This window comes from Ovis canadensis, chromosome 23 (genome assembly GCF_042477335.2).
Source record: "Ovis canadensis isolate MfBH-ARS-UI-01 breed Bighorn chromosome 23, ARS-UI_OviCan_v2, whole genome shotgun sequence".
Classification (NCBI taxonomy): Eukaryota; Metazoa; Chordata; class Mammalia; order Artiodactyla; family Bovidae; genus Ovis; species Ovis canadensis.
In genome coordinates, this window is record NC_091267.1 from 24,241,326 (window position 1) to 24,257,263 (window position 15,938).

At 38.0% G+C, this 15,938-nt stretch overlaps 1 protein-coding gene across 3 annotated transcripts in view; it reads right to left on the reverse strand.

Annotated features, from left to right (window-relative positions):
- Window positions 1–566: 566 nt before the first annotated feature.
- CDH7 (cadherin 7) overlaps window positions 567–15,938 on the reverse strand; it is a 141,333-nt gene continuing 125,961 nt past the window's right edge. For all 3 annotated transcript variants that reach the window (XM_069569164.1, XM_069569162.1, XM_069569163.1), the window contains one exon: window positions 567–2,764. In XM_069569164.1, the coding sequence (XP_069425265.1) occupies window positions 2,271–2,764 (494 nt within the window). In that variant the 3' untranslated portion in view covers window positions 567–2,270. The remainder of the gene's footprint in view (window positions 2,765–15,938) is intronic.

Sequence of the window (15,938 nt, forward strand, 5' to 3'; positions counted from 1 at the left end):
TGAATCAAGTACCATACTGTATTATTATCATCTTTCACACAGAAAATGGCAATTGAATATATGCAAGAATTTCAAATCTTTATTTAAATTAAAGCCCCCCCCAATCATTTACTGGCAAATATGAAATTTTTTTTGAAAAAAGAAAATACATATACTTTAAAAGGAGAGAAAGCAAGGTGAATGGTGTGATGTTCCTTTTCTAAAATACATTCAAACTTCCATTTATGCAACAATCAGCAGCTGTGACATCATAATCCAAATGTACTATTTTACCTTCTTGAGGACAACAAGGGGATTATTACACAATCGTGTTCTCAGCACCTTGCTGACTTAACACCTATATCATTCCTGCACTGCACTCTGATTTTACAGACTTGGGTGAATGTACTATGCTTTACTTTTGTAATCTGAAAGACATATGTGATTAAAAGTCATGAACAGTATCCTTTACTCTGTTATAAAATTGTTTTTTCATATGCATATGTGTATTAATACAGCAAGAAGCATGTCTAGTCATGAAACAATGTCTATAAAGCTATTCAAATGAAAGAACTGTTTACAGATAATCGTATTTATTGAATTATTTATTTTGATGAAGCTGAAGGCCACTTTCACATACTTCATTTCTAAAGGTGGGCTGCAATTTTACAGAATCCTACAGAGTTTCTCCTCATGTAATCAAAATACTGGTACTCTGGTTCCAGTGTTTGTCTTTTAGAAAGCACTTTTAGAAACACAATTTCCTATACAATGTCCACTATCTGTAGATTTATTAGGAACCCATCAATAAACCCTTTTTAAAAGGTAAAAAGAAAAAAAATCATTCTTATTTGACTATATTCACATTAAACTAGTATTAACCTAGAAAATAATGTTAGGTAGAAATAACATTTTCATCATAAAATTCTTTTTCTCAAACACATGTGATCACTTGAATTTCCTCTGCTCACTTTGGCACATCTAAACTGGTACAGAAAGTATACACTGTTTGGATAATTCTTGAGGAACATATTTGCATCAGAACTGAAAGATGGATTTTGAAATTTATAACATTACATTGTTTAAGATATATTTTAAAAAATCCGTCCATATTTTTATAGCAAAGGAGGAGGGGAAAACAAATTCTCAAAAGTTTTTGGAGCTTCTAGAACTTGTTACCTTGAAAAATAAATCTTGCATCAAAGAAAATCTCAATTCTCTCTGAAATCTTCTTTCTATAATACACTTCTTCCAATGTTCTCTAAACTCTAATGGCTCAGACAGACAACTTCTATGTCCTTGTAGCTGTGTTCCTCTCTGAGATGTGAACAGTAGTAAGGGCTCAATTGCTCAACTTTATTTTTTTCTCTCTTTCTATTTCTATGCTTCATTTCCTTCATGTAGTTCAGAGTGGAAAAAAAAATCAACATGTTCTGATGAGCTTAATATTCCAAGGCAGGAAGATGGACCTGAATTGAGTGGAGATTGGAGCTCCAAAATAAATATAACACCATGTGTCAAATAAAAAAAGAGAAGGTAGTCTCCTGTACAAATCAGAAGAGATAGTAAAAAAAAAAAAAAAAAAGGCAACGAATAGACAGCAACTTTTTTTCATACCTACACAAGCATCTCAAAAACACTGCCAACTTTAAGAATGATTTACCTGTTGCTTATTTGGAACACTTCTGGATTTATCTGCTAAACAATGGTTTATGTTGCCTTAAACCAAATTTTATTGGCTTGTATTGGACTGGGGAGGATTTTCTGAGAATTTTTATACTGCGAAATAAAATATATTTGCTAACCCACAGCAATAAAATTCTGCTGGATGCTCTAATCTAGCAAGCCGAAAGCATCACTGTAAATTAAATTTGTCCCAAGTTTTGATATGCAAGAAGTTCTAGGACTTTTTCCTGGCAAATGGTGTTTTACTCGCCTCACTACGGATACCATCACTGCACTACTCACTCAGAAGGCTGGGTGCCTTTGCAGGTATCTGAGAGTTGCTGTCTATTCACAAACCACTGAGCATTTCTTTTTTTTTTAATCAAAAAATCCTTCAAATGCTCAGAGTCTGTGGTCAGTGCAGTCCCTTGGACAAGTCTAATGAAGATTTGCTTCACCAAGGCAGAAACCTAAACAGTTAGAAATGGAGGAATATTTACAACCATTTCCCTTTAGCAAGCGGAGTTCTTGTGTTCTGTACGTCATTTGTTTGTGTTGCTGTTTTTTTTCTTTTTTCTTTTGCCTTTACTTTTCCATCAGTACCTTTCAAATGAAGGTCTCCAGGGCTATGAGTACAAGCTCTCCTGGCCGGTTCCGTACATGTCTGCGAGGCGTTTAAAACGCGGTCCCCAGTCACTAAGGTAGTCATAATTCTGATCAGAGTTTGAGCTGATGGAATCTAGGGAGCTGAGAGATTCCGCCACCGAGCCATTCCCCTCGAAGGCGTACGTCTGCAAGGAATCGTAAGGCGGCGCGCAGGGATCCACGTCGGCTTCTTTCAGTCTCTCCCAAATAAACTCCCGGAAAATGACATTATCCGGGATGCTTTTAAAAGTCGGTCGACTCAAGAACTGGATTTCCGGGGTCACATCCCTCCGGGTCTTGGTGTCTCTCATGACGTTGAGGTTTCTCAGCGCAGCCATGTCAAAGGCTTCCGTGTCTTCCTCTCCCCCACCCTCGTCGTCGTATCGGACGATGTTTTCTCTGATGTCTCTCTCTTCGTCGAAAATCAGGGGCTCTTTTTTCCGTCTTCTCATGGTGACGATCAGGAGGATCAGCACTACGACAGGGAGATAGCAAAGGGACAGTTTCAGTCAACTCACTGGCTACCCCCTCCATCCTGGGGAAGGTGGGTCTCTGGTGTTGCTTACAGGTGTTTTTGTCCTGTAAAGGGAAATGAATGGGCTGCCTACTTAACGCAGGAACTCACAGCAGTAGATACGCTCAAATTGCTAAAACGCCTTTAATATCGAACACTTTTTACACATCAAGAAACCCTTTCCCACACCTGTTCAGAACTGATGCCACCCTCTTGAATGTAACCTCCAAAGCATTTGACAGAGCAGATGGGAGGACCAGCTCAGGATTAACATAATAATTTCAAAGCCATGAAACACAAAGTGACCTTTTTTTTTTTTTCCTTTGGAACTCTTTAATTGCTGGAAAGGCAAAGCGACATTCATAAACGTTTGGGGTCTAATTTAACAACTGCCATTTCCGAGGGAAATGGATTATAGCATTTAGCTGGGTTCTTTGAAGAAATGCCTAGTACTTGTCTAGGAAACTCAGCTGTTCAATAAAATCCAGTATGTCAGATCCTATACGAACATTAAAAGCTTCCCTCTAATAGAGTCCCACTTTCAGAATGAAACACTGAACTGGGTTTTTAACGTTTTATGCCTACAGGTATTATGCCTACAGGTTGTAAGGTTTTAGCAGTAGTCAAAGATTGATGGAAGAAATCAATCATTTCTTTTAATGTTAGGCGTTTTTCTTCTATCAAAACATACATAATAAAGCAGATGTTTGCACTGGAAAAGAGAGACAACTACACTGGCTATACTGTTAAATAAACTGAATATACTTTTTGTAAGTTAATTTTTATTGGAGTTTAGTCACTGTACAATGTTGTGCTAATTTCTTCTGTATAGCAAAGTGAATCAGCCATAGACATATATCTGGTCTTTTCTGGATTTCCTTCCTATTTCAGTCAACCCAGAGCATTGAGCAGAGTTCCATGTGCTATACAGTAGGTTCCTGCCAGTTAATCCATTTTATACATAGTATCCGGAGAAGGCAATGGCAACCCACTACAGCACTCTTGCCTGAAAAATCCCATGGACGGAGAAGCCTGGTAGGCTGCAGTCCATGGGGTCCCTAGGAGTCGGACATGACTGAGCAATTTCACTTTCACGCATTGGAGAAGGAAATGGCAACCCACTCCAGTATTCTTGCCTGGAGAATCCCAGGGACAGGGGAGCCTGGTGAGCTGCCATCTATGGTGTCACACAGAGTTGGACACGACTGAAGCGACTTAGCAGCAGCAGCATACATAGTATCAGTAGTGTATACGCCAGTTCCAATTCATCCTATCCTCCTTTTCTCCCTTGACGTCCATACACTTCTAGTCTACATCCGTGCCTCTCTCTCCTTTGCAACCTTTGCAAATAAGATCATCTACCTCGCTTTTCTCTAACTGAATATGCACTTTTGTGCTTCTTAATAAATACAGTTGGCCTTCTGGATCGGCAGGTTCCACATCCAAAGATTCAACCAAACTTGGATTGAAACTTTTGGTTTTTCAATTTCAGGAAGTTCCAAAGAGTAAACTTGAATTTGCTTCACATAGGCTATGATTTATACAACATTGACATTGAATTTGCAACTACTATTGAGATAACGTTTACATTGTATTGGGTGTTAAAGATGATCTGAAGTATAGGGGAAGATGCACATGGGTGATATGTAAATATTATACCATTTTACATAAAGGACTTGAGCAGTCTTGACTTAGGGAATCACATCCCCACAGATACAGTTGGACAACTGTATGCACAAATAAGATGATGACTGTTCTGCTCTGCTCTGGCTACAAGTTACTGAATGCTGGTTGACTTGGGAACATATTAGATTTCATGGCCTACAAATTAAAATGAAGTAGAAAGGTATTCTTGAATTTTAGAATTCAAAAATATATAATCATTAATGAAAATCAGTGAATTATCTTTGGCTACAAATAAGATATCCTTTTAACAATTTTTAATCACAAGAACTATTTTCCTGGAAATTCTAGAAGTCCCAAAATATATACTGAGTGGATTACTGTTTGAGGTATATTACTCTCAAAAGTTTAAAAAGAAGTTTATATTTAAAATACCCTTTAAGGTTTTTCTTTGGCATTAAGAACACATTTGAGAACAAAAATATAAAACTAAGAAAGACATCAAAGTAATTTGGAATAATTAAAGGTAATGAGTAGGGGTGAAGCATATTCCAGCCTTCACCTCAATTTGTTTTAAAAAGCAAAACCTAACATGAATTAATTTTAAACCTTTTTGTTATCATCAGTGAAAAGCATATGCTTTCTTAGGCATGTGTCTGCTATTTGTTTTCCATCATCAGTAGGAATGTGACTGACCAAAATAATTTTATTGGGGATCTTTAGAAATAGGGGGAAGCCAATTGTTTATTGCAGCACTTTTTAATTTTCTTTCCTATTTGACCCTGGCCTATTGCTCCCCGACATGCTTTATCTGCAACCTACAGTTTGGGAACTGACATACATTTCTGAGCTTTCTGCCTACTTTCTCCTGTTGCCATGGCACATAAATGCTTTTCTCTTCATCTTTCTTTCATCTTATTTACTACACTTGAATATTTTCAACTGGCTTCATCAAAGTAGCAGATGTGTAATTCCAAAACCCATGGTTTTAAAATGAATGAGGCGTCATTCATTTCCTGTCTATTCCCATAAATACTCTGCTATGTGTCTACCCTCTTTGCTAAGTGGATTCCCAACCCTGTCCCTTTTTGTCTTCTGAAAACTAGCACGTCCACCACTCCAAAGCCTTTTAGTTTTCAAGCTCCATGCCAGAATGCTACAGCAAAAAACATGTTTACAAAAGACTGATACGTTTCTGTTGTAACATTATGATATGAAACTTGAAAATTAACATATAGCTTTGATGTCAAGCAGGCCTTTGATAAAAGTCCATTCTTTCCTGATATTAGCTGCATGATATTTGCCCAGTAGTTACTACTTGGGCAAGTCAGTTAATCTGAACCTAGCCATATATGATAGTTATAGCCAACTTGTGTGCTCACAGCAGGGACTAAGGAGATCAAAGAAATTTGGGAATCATGTAGGGAGATGAGCAGCAGGCCAGGGACTTGCTGTTGTCCAACAGAGACATGTTCATAGTTATCATGTGACCTACAAGAACATTCATGAAAAATTCTGTGAACACAGCAAGTGAAGATGTTGTGTTTCTCCCCTGAGGGAAAACCAAGAATGAAGTTAGGTAATAAGGAAAGTAGAAGGCATATCAAGTTTATGGCAAGACCTATGCCTAAAGATGAAATGGGAGAGAAAAAAAGCAGTAAAGTAAGATGATGGTCTGAATGCAGAAGATCAGCTGACCTTCCCAGTAATTCTCTGGAGTAAATCTTTTCCCATTGGCAGGTTATCTCAAACACAAAATAATCTCTCTGCGGTCAACATAATAATCTGGGTTGAGTTGTACTCCCATCTGTCTTCAAAGCTTTTGCACTTTCTCTCACGCTGTGAGCTTAGAACTTCATAGAAGGTAATAGAGATAAAAGCTGAGAACTCAGGTAAGAGTTGCTAGAACCCAGAAGGACACATCAGGAAATTTAGATTTATATACTTTAGTTTCTGAAACTTTTGTCTATGGTCTGCTAGAAATAAAAGAACAGCAGCAGAAAGTTTAACCAACAAAGACTTCTCATTAAGAAGTCAAACCGAGTTAAGACACAGAAAGGAAAGGTGAGTATCCAAAGAATTGTGATGGGTAGACAGGCGGAAACAGGTGAAAATAAGAAATATGCCACACAAAGTGAAGAGCAAAAACTGGACCGCTGGGATGGAGCAAATGTTCAGTTGAGCACAGAAGGATGGAAGAAGTGATGGCATAGGAGTAATGAGGGTATGAAGAAGGGTAGAATTAGATGTAAGAATTAGACGTTATTTTCATTTAAGTCAGTATCTTAAGACAAAACATTTCAAAATTCTCAATTCTCTTTCTTTCATATAAGTACAATGGATCTTGTCATATATTATCTATATCTCACAATTATTTAGTATGCTCTGTTGTAAGTGTAGTTTCAAGCTACCAATATACGTGCCTTCTGACCTTCAATTACAGTGTTTAGGAAAAGTGAAACCTGAGAATCCATGGGTGCATCAGCCCATGGGGACAATACCCATTTAGGATATTAATATCTTATGAAGTTTGTTTTATTTCCCAATCTTGCCTGGGGCTGAGAATAAATGTGAGGTCTTTTAGAAGGTTAGACAGTTTAACATTTCAATGACTTGGGAGAATATTAATTTCTAACTACTTGAGCATGTATAAAAAATAAATTTTAACCTTTACGGAGAACAAGTATTAACTGCTCTTCAGTGGCTATGGAGATAATCCCTGTATTAAAAGGAATATTTTCTGCCTAAGTAAGCACAAGATTATATATTTTAAAACGTTTTATCACATGTCTTTCTGTCATATGGGCTATACGTCTGAGTGGAGACAAAAGATTTAGGCCTAGTTGGAGCCTAGACATGCCCATGTATTGTGCGTGCTCGTGAATTTATATATCCACTTCACAAATATGAGTTAACCATTTAGTACGTGACTTTGGTATACTTATACAATGTTGCACATACAGGTAAACACACATTTCCTCATGGAACTCAGAATTAAAGTGAAAGTGAAGTCGTTCAGTCGTGTCCGACTCTTTGCAACCACATGGACTGCAGCCCACCAGGCTCCTCTGTCCGTGGGATTTTCCAGCCAAGAATACTGGAGTGGGTTGCCAATTCCTTCTCCAGAGGATCTTCCTGACCCAGGGATAGAACCCCAAGTCTCCTGCATTGTAGGCAGATGCTTTACCATTTGCGCCACCAGGGAAGTCCTTAGAATTAAATGGAGTGGACAAATATTCATCAAATAAAGACAACTGTATGTAAAAGAAAAACAGTGATAATTATTCCAAAAGAGGAAAATATGATCTTACAAGGATATATCAGAGCTTCCTCGTGGCTCAGTTGGGAGAGAATCTGCCTGGTAATGCAGGAGACCCAGGTTCGATCCCTACGTTGCCAAGATTCCCTGGAGAAGGAAATTGCTACCCACTCCAGTATTCTTGCCTGGGAAACCCCGCGTACAGAGGAGCCTGGCAGGTTACCATTCACAGGGTTGCAGCAGTTGGACACAGCTTAGTGATTCCACCACTCCCACCGAGGATATATTAACCTATCAGGGGAAACAGATCAGAAGCAGAAGTAACTGAGGATAACTGAAGCCTGAGGGTCAAGAGGTGAGATGGAAGAGTATTCTGGGTACAACCAGTGAACAAAAGTGTGAGACCGACATGGGTGAAGAGGAAAGAGAGACATGGGAGGGAAGCCAGGAGACGCAGGCACTAGCAAGGGTTAAGGAGAGCACGGTATGATCAGATTTGTTTTTAGAAGAAAAGTCATTCTGATTAGACTAAGGAGGCAGGGAAGAGTAGACGTGAGAAAAGAAGTTGGAACACTCTTAGAGCAGAAAATGCATAATGTTGACCTACATTTCTGATTGTAGAATTCAGTTTCCTAACATTCGATTCAACATTTTCCGAGTATCCCAGTGTGTAGGAAATAGTGCTGGGTACGGGCCAAATATAGCAAGAGCGATTCCCACATCCCAGCAGCTCACTGTGGAGGCTATATATACACATATAAATATAGTACAAATCATCATGCGACTCGCTGTAAGAAAATACAGGCGTGCATGGATGCCAAGAAGCAGGCAGACCGGGAGAGTACCAGTCTCTCAAACTCGAGAGAAGTGGAAGGAAAGATGTAGAAAAATTTAGAAGTTCACACTGTAAGTTAGTGAACTCTTCTTTTTCTAAATTTTTTTTTTTTTGTATTGGGGTATAGCTAATTAACAATGCTGTGATAGTTCAGGTGAACAGTGAAGGGACTCAGCCATACATATACATGCATTCATTCTCCCCCAAGCCCTTTTCCCATCCAGGCTGCCCCAGAACATCGAGCAGAGTTCCTTGCGCTATACGGTAGGTCCTCGTTGGTGCTCTATTTTAAATACGGCAGTGTGCACATGTCCATCCCAAACTCCCTAACTCTCCGTTCAGTGAAGTCTTTCTCCAACCTTCACTGTGGTGTGCGTCAGATACACATCTGGACATTTAACCTGGAACATGGTTTTTACTAAATCACCTTGGCAGTATTTTGGTCCTACTTTTCTAACCCACTTCCCACAGGCTAACAACATAATTATTTACCCAGAACTCGATAGAATTCTGCAGATGAAATCTGATGGACACAAAATGGTACTAACTTCTAAATAAGGTTACTTCTATTAAAGAACAACTTTTTCCATTCATGTATTAACATATTTTAAACATTCAGTCTGGTGCTAATTTTAAACCACAGTCATGTAAATTACCTTCCAGTCAGTTTTCCTCATCCTTAAAGATCTGTAAAGGATTTTTAAGGTGCATATGTAAACCAGTTAACTATCACTTTAAGTGTACCGCATTGTTTATAGACTACTTCCAAAAAGTAAATGTCTGAGTATCATTTAATTCAATAATATTTTTTACAGAGCACAGATTTTCCAAAGCTATAAGCCCTAGAAGGGCAGTGATGCTATTCCACACAGATATACCTAAAGCACAAAGAACAATACTTGACAGTATGAATTCAATAAATGTTTGTTAAATTGACAAACAGGTAAGGTACTATGGTGATATGCAGATAGCTCTTGCCATTAAGTTCAATAACTTAAATAAGAAAAGGCAATTATTATAAATGCAATAGTTACAGAGCATTATAACATATGCTAAGAATATATGGATGGGAAGGTTTAGCCAGGATGCTCAGAGAACGCCTCACAGAAGAGATGACAGTAAGGTAAGAGGTGATGGATGAGCCAGGCTTCACCAAGAAATATTATTTGCTCTATGTCTTTATAAACATTCAGAATGTATTAGACATAAAAGGCTGTCTAAATCTTCACTACTCAATGCGGAAGCCACAGGTGGTGAATGAGCATTTGAAATGCGGCTATTACTATTTCAGACTGCTCTAAGTGTAAAATGTACATGTGATGTTAAAGACAATTTTTAAGTAAAATATAATAATAACTGATTATATGTTAAGATTACAATAGTTTGTTCAGACTGCTTTAATATGTTTTTAGCATTTATTTCACTTTAAAAACTATTTTTTCTAATGAGGTTCCCTTGAAAAGTTAAAATTATGCACGTGATTCACATGTGTTTCTTCTGGACAGTCGATTTAAAAGATTTGAAAATACCAGAAAAATCATAATTGCATATGGTCTTATGGTTATAGTAGAGGATTTAATTACCAAATGACACATTGAATAGTGAAACAGCTATCACACTACAATTATTACTCTATTACGTATAAGTGAAAAACAACCTAAATGAAAAATTGTTATTAGCATAATCAGAATACAAGTTCACTAATTAAGCATAAATAATTATTCACATCAGTGGGCAAGCAGAACTTAGCTTTTTAATAACTTCTGCCTCCCCTTACTTCAAGTTTCCTTCTCTCCAAAATGGAGATAATATTGAAAGAATGTATTTCACAGTAACTTTATGAAAATTAAGTGAATTTATATTTGCACCATACTTAAATAGTGCTACATAAAGTAAGCACTATCTGATTTCATTTAAAATGTCATTTTTCTGAATTTCTGTAATAAATTCTTATACACTCCAGTTCCTATTTCTTTGGTCTTGCTAAAATTTGAATCATATAACTGATGCACAGAAAGAAACATACACTTTACTATTCACACGCATATGATTTTGATAACCCCTAGTTAATTTAGATCATGTGTTTGATTATCTACTCTCTTCCATTTAGTGGAATAACAGATACTGGGCCTATCCATGAAAAGCATAAAATGTAACACAAACGTAGTAACATAAGTAGAATGCAATAAGTACTATTCACCAGTTTACCCGAAAATATTTTTTCTCCTGGGTGCCCTGTGCTAGGCTTTGAGAACATAATGGTTTTACAAAAGGGAGAGATTAAGATCATTACTTTCAAGGTTTTTTTATATTTGAGCATGATAAATATTTACCAACTATGATACCCACTACAAAGGAAACAGGTTTTGTAATAAAGAACTGTGGGCATGAGGAGCACCTAATTTAATCAGGACATTCCCTCTTTCAAGGTAATACTGAACTGGGGCACTAAGAATAGTAAGAATCCAACAGGTAGAGGAAGCTGGAAGAAGTTCTCAGGAACAGGGTGGCACATTTGAAGCTCATGGAAAGAAAGGCCACGTGGTTCTTCCTGCTGAGTGAGGGAGGGACCAGGCAGTCTAACGTCATTGAGACATGAGCAGGTGTCAGAAGGTGCCTTGCTTTGTGGGCCGTGAGGGACATCTGGATTTTATGAAAGTATATTTAATGCTTCTGAGATATTTCAAGCAATGAAATCATTTGTTTTAAAAAGTGAAATGACAGGAAAAATACAGGGCTACTAGTGAAGTCAGGCTGTGATCACAGAGAGATGTCATTGGAAATGACACCTAAGAAAAGACGGAAAGGACGAGAGAAGTCAGCTTCCCACTTTGTCTGGATCTACATGCTGTGTAATCAGATATGTGCAGATTCCTAGTAAAAGAGGGCCCAAGTTTGGATTTGCACTAATGAACCCACACTTCCCAGGTAGCTCAGTGGGAAAGAATTCGCCTGCCAATACAGGAGACACGAGTTCGATCCCTGGGTCAGGAATATCGCCTGGAGGAGGAAATGGCAACCCACTCCAGTATTCTTGCCTGGAGAATCCCAAGGACAGAGGAACCTGGTGGGCTACAGTCCGTGGGGTAGCAAAGTTGGACACAACTGAGCTTGCATGCATACGCATACGCAGAGCCTAGGCAGAGTCACCTATTACTTATACTCACAAAGAATAAAGAGCTGTAATTAATAAAATCCAAGTATATGATTCAGATAGATATCAAATATAGCATTTTTAACTGAAATTTAAACTGCATTTTAGCAAAGCTTCTTTGAAATCTCTACTCCAATAATTTTTTTTTTTTTCTCTTTAGGCTGGATCTCAAATAAAGGCCTAAAACTGTAGAATATTTTGAAATGGGAATATTCAGGTCCAACAGAAATACAAGTTAGGGATAATGACAAAAATCAAATGTTCTTTTCTACTGCTGAGTACACCCAAACACTCACGGATTCATTCAGTATCATGTATGATATATGCCTTGTCTACGTCAGATCATGATTTTCTGAGATGCTCCATATATACAATGATGAAATACTGCTCAGTCATTGCCTCCAAAATCAGGGGTCCACCAGACAAGATAGATGAGTAGACAACCTGGTTTGGATTAATCAGCCAGGAAAGATGCTTTAAGATTGTTTTGCTACCTTAGGAACAGCACCCCACTTGGACTCAGGAGCAAAGGAGGTTAAGTGCTGAACACAAAAAGGAGTTACTACTTGTTGGATTCTGGGAGAGGTATTCCAAGCAAAAGAACAAAGCTTTTAAGAAGAGATAAAAAACAAAGCAGGATGACTCTGACAAAGTGCTACTCTGCAATCTGACTGAAGTACACTTGTGAGTGGAGAGAGAGAAGGTTCACCTGAAAATGAGCAGTCAGGTCATAGAAAGAAGGTGATTCTAGTCTGTAGGCAATGGGGAGCCACAGAAATTTCAAGCTGGGAGTGTTGCAAACACATTTGCTTTTAAAAAGCTTACTCTCTCTGTGTTTCCATGAGATTGGAGCTGATAGAGACTGGGGAAACTGCCATTAATTCAGGAGGGGAAAGATGGACCCTGGCCAAAATCAGATAGAGTATTAAGGGAGCGAAAGACACAGATTCAAGAATCAAAGTGAAATTAACAGCACTTAGGGGCTGACTGGCTACAGAGGATGGGACAGAAGAGTGCAGGCTGACCAATTCCACTCAAAAAACACACAAGTAGGGACCAAATCAAGAGAAGAGGCAGGGACGCAGGAAGATTGTTCAGTGTATGATAATTTCAGACTTCTCATGTCAGCAGTCTGACAGAACAATGACTGTACCTCTCTAGTTCTGTTTAAGATACAAACCAGAGATTTGCAAATCATCTGCATACACAAGATACTGCTTTCCATGCCTCACGACAGGAAGAAGTTTAATTGCAACTGAAATTATCTTTCCTTTCCCTAAAATGAGTATCATTAATGTTCCTCTCCATTAAATATGTGAGTTAGAATTATTTCATTTAAGGCTCATGTGAGACAGAAAAACTGACCTAAGTACAATGACTATTTTAAGCCAAAAGACAGCTAGTGTATTTTGGTTGCCATGAAGAATAAGCTCACATTAAACATACTCCCAGGCTTGAGAGAACACATTTAGGATTGTGTAAGTGGAGGACACTTTAAATTGGACAGAGTTCACCAAAGAAGTCCTAAAGCCACTAGGTGAAAAAATCTAAGATAGATCTGCCGTATATACAGATCAATAGGTGGTTCCCAGACGCACACAAGTGTTTCAAACTAGAAAATACTTATGGAAAAATACCTTATAAAGGACATCCCCAAGGAAGTCTGGGCTGTGTTTAGGTCTTGGCTCTGACACCTTATAATGTTGTGCATGTCTCCTCTAATAAAGACTTCTCTCATGCAAAATGTAGGCATGGTGGTGGCTGAGTTGCTCAGTTGTGTCCAATTCTTGGGATCCCATGGACTGTAGCCTGCCAGGATCCTCTGTCCATGGGATTCTCCAGGCAAGAATACTGGAGTGGGTTGCTGTTCCCTTCTTCAGGGAATCTTCCTCACCCAGGAATCAAACCTAGGTCTCCTGCATTGCAGGCAGATTCTTTACCGACTGAGCTACGAATGATAGCTAACGTCTAGCACTTAGTACCATCTCATTCAATGCGATTCTCTTTTTAGTATGTTTGCACTTGTTTGAAAGAGGAATACAGCTGCTACTCTAAGTGAGCCACTGGAATCTGCCTGTTATTATCACTAAGTCTGCTATGTTATTATGTTTTACCTTTACAGATCACAATGCAGATTCATCTTTTACATACTCTCATTTTTTTTCTTTACAATTTAATATTTTTACTTAAGTACTACTACCGTTTATAAAGCCAGGAAAATATTTTCTTGTTGTTGTACTAAATCATGAATGGTCTCCACAGTTAAGAGCAGAGAAAAATACTGTTAAGGTCTTTTCAGGGAAGAAAAGTGAAAAGAAGCAGGAAACCTAAACATCCAGCTGCCCAACCTGGACACACTGGAAGAGCACTAATTTCATGAAGTGGACTGTGATTTCCACAAATGCCTTCTAAAAACTAAAGGTGGGTGAGTCTAACTAATCTCCGTTGTGTCTGAAGAACCAGAGCTAGAAGGGATGTTATAGAACTTGAGTTTCTTGGACCTAAAGATCCACATATGGAAAGAACAAAAATTAATATAAATGCATATAACTTAATATAAATATAAGCAACTAACAAGGGATTTAATCTCCAAACAGCTCAGTCAAAAAATAGGCAGATCTAAATAGACATGTCTCCAAAGAAGACATACAGATGGCCAAGAGGAGCATGAAAGTAAGTCAGACAAATATCAAGTAATAGCACTTACATGTGGAATTTAATTTTAAAATGATGCAAATGAACTTGTTTATAAAACAGACTAAAACTTATGATTACCAAAGGAGAAACACAGGAATAAGGGATAAAATAGGAGATTGGGATTAATATACACACACTATAAAGACTCTTGGGAGTCCCTTGGACTGCAAGGAGATCCAACCAGTCCATTCTGAAGGAGATCAGCCCTGGCATTTCTTTGGAAGGAATGATGCTAAAGCTGAAACTCCAGTACTTTGGCCACCTCATGGGAAGAGTTGACTCATTGGAAAAGACTCTGATGCTGGGAGGGATTGGGAGCAGGAGAAGGGGATGACAGAGGATGAGATGGCTGGATGGCATCACTGACTCGATGGACGTGAGTCTGAGTGAACTCCGGGAGTTGGTGATGAACAGGGAGGCCTGGCGTGCTGCAATTCATGGGGTCGCAAAGAGTCGGACACGACTGAGCGACTGAACTGAACTGATAAAAGAAAGAACCAACGAGGACCTACTGTATAGCACAGGGAATCCCACTCAGTATTCTGTAATAAGATATATGGGAAAATAATGTGAAAGAGAATGGACATAGACATAAAAACTGATTCGCTTTGTTATACACCTGTAACATTGTAAGTCAAAAAAAACAATATTCCAATAAAATTAAACACACACACACACACGAAGGAAAGTACTTATCTTCTAGGTTATCCAGCTACTATAAAATAAATATACAAATTACCTCTTATTAACATGTTTTGAAATCTGGTAAGAAATGATAAGCAGGTTGCAATGGTCCAAGCTTTTTCAAAACTGACTCTAGTCCTTTACAGTATATTCAGACTTTAATTGGGGATTACTTGCCATTTCTAATGAATTTCTAAGTTTTAGCCATCTGTATGAAGCTATATGAAAAAAATAGCTAATACCCTTCTAGATTTGGTTAGCTGAAGGTAATAACTTCCATTTTCATGAGATTATTTCCACAGTATATTAGTAATTAGGTCTTACCTTGGTTAATAGGTTGAGAACTTGCTTTATCAATTATACTTAAAATTTACTGAATGCTCACTAGATGGTTGGCACATGAATTATCATTTAATTTTCACAACAGCCTTATGAGTTTACCTATATTATTTTCTCCTTTGAGATTAAGAAGTTAGCCTTAGAAGAACTAATGCTCCCCCTGATGAAGAGCTCGTATATGTTCAATCAACCAGTTGAGTCACTCAATTGTGTCTGACTCTTTGCGACCCCATGGAATGCAGCACGCCAGGCTTCCCTGTCTATCACCAACTCCCAGAACTTGCTCAAACTCATAGTACACGTTGGAGGCAGGCATAAAAGCTAGGTTTTACCTAACTTCATAAATCTTGCTTTTAAATATCATACAATTATGATTCTCATTGCTAAATTCTGCTTTTACAAAACTATAAATGAATTTACAAATTATATTAAACCCCAAGAAAACACAAGAGTACAGCCTCAGATGCAATATCAAATGCTTATTGTCCTCGCTGTAGGAAACTATACTTTGCCTTCACAGAAAGTAAAGGAATAAACCCATTAC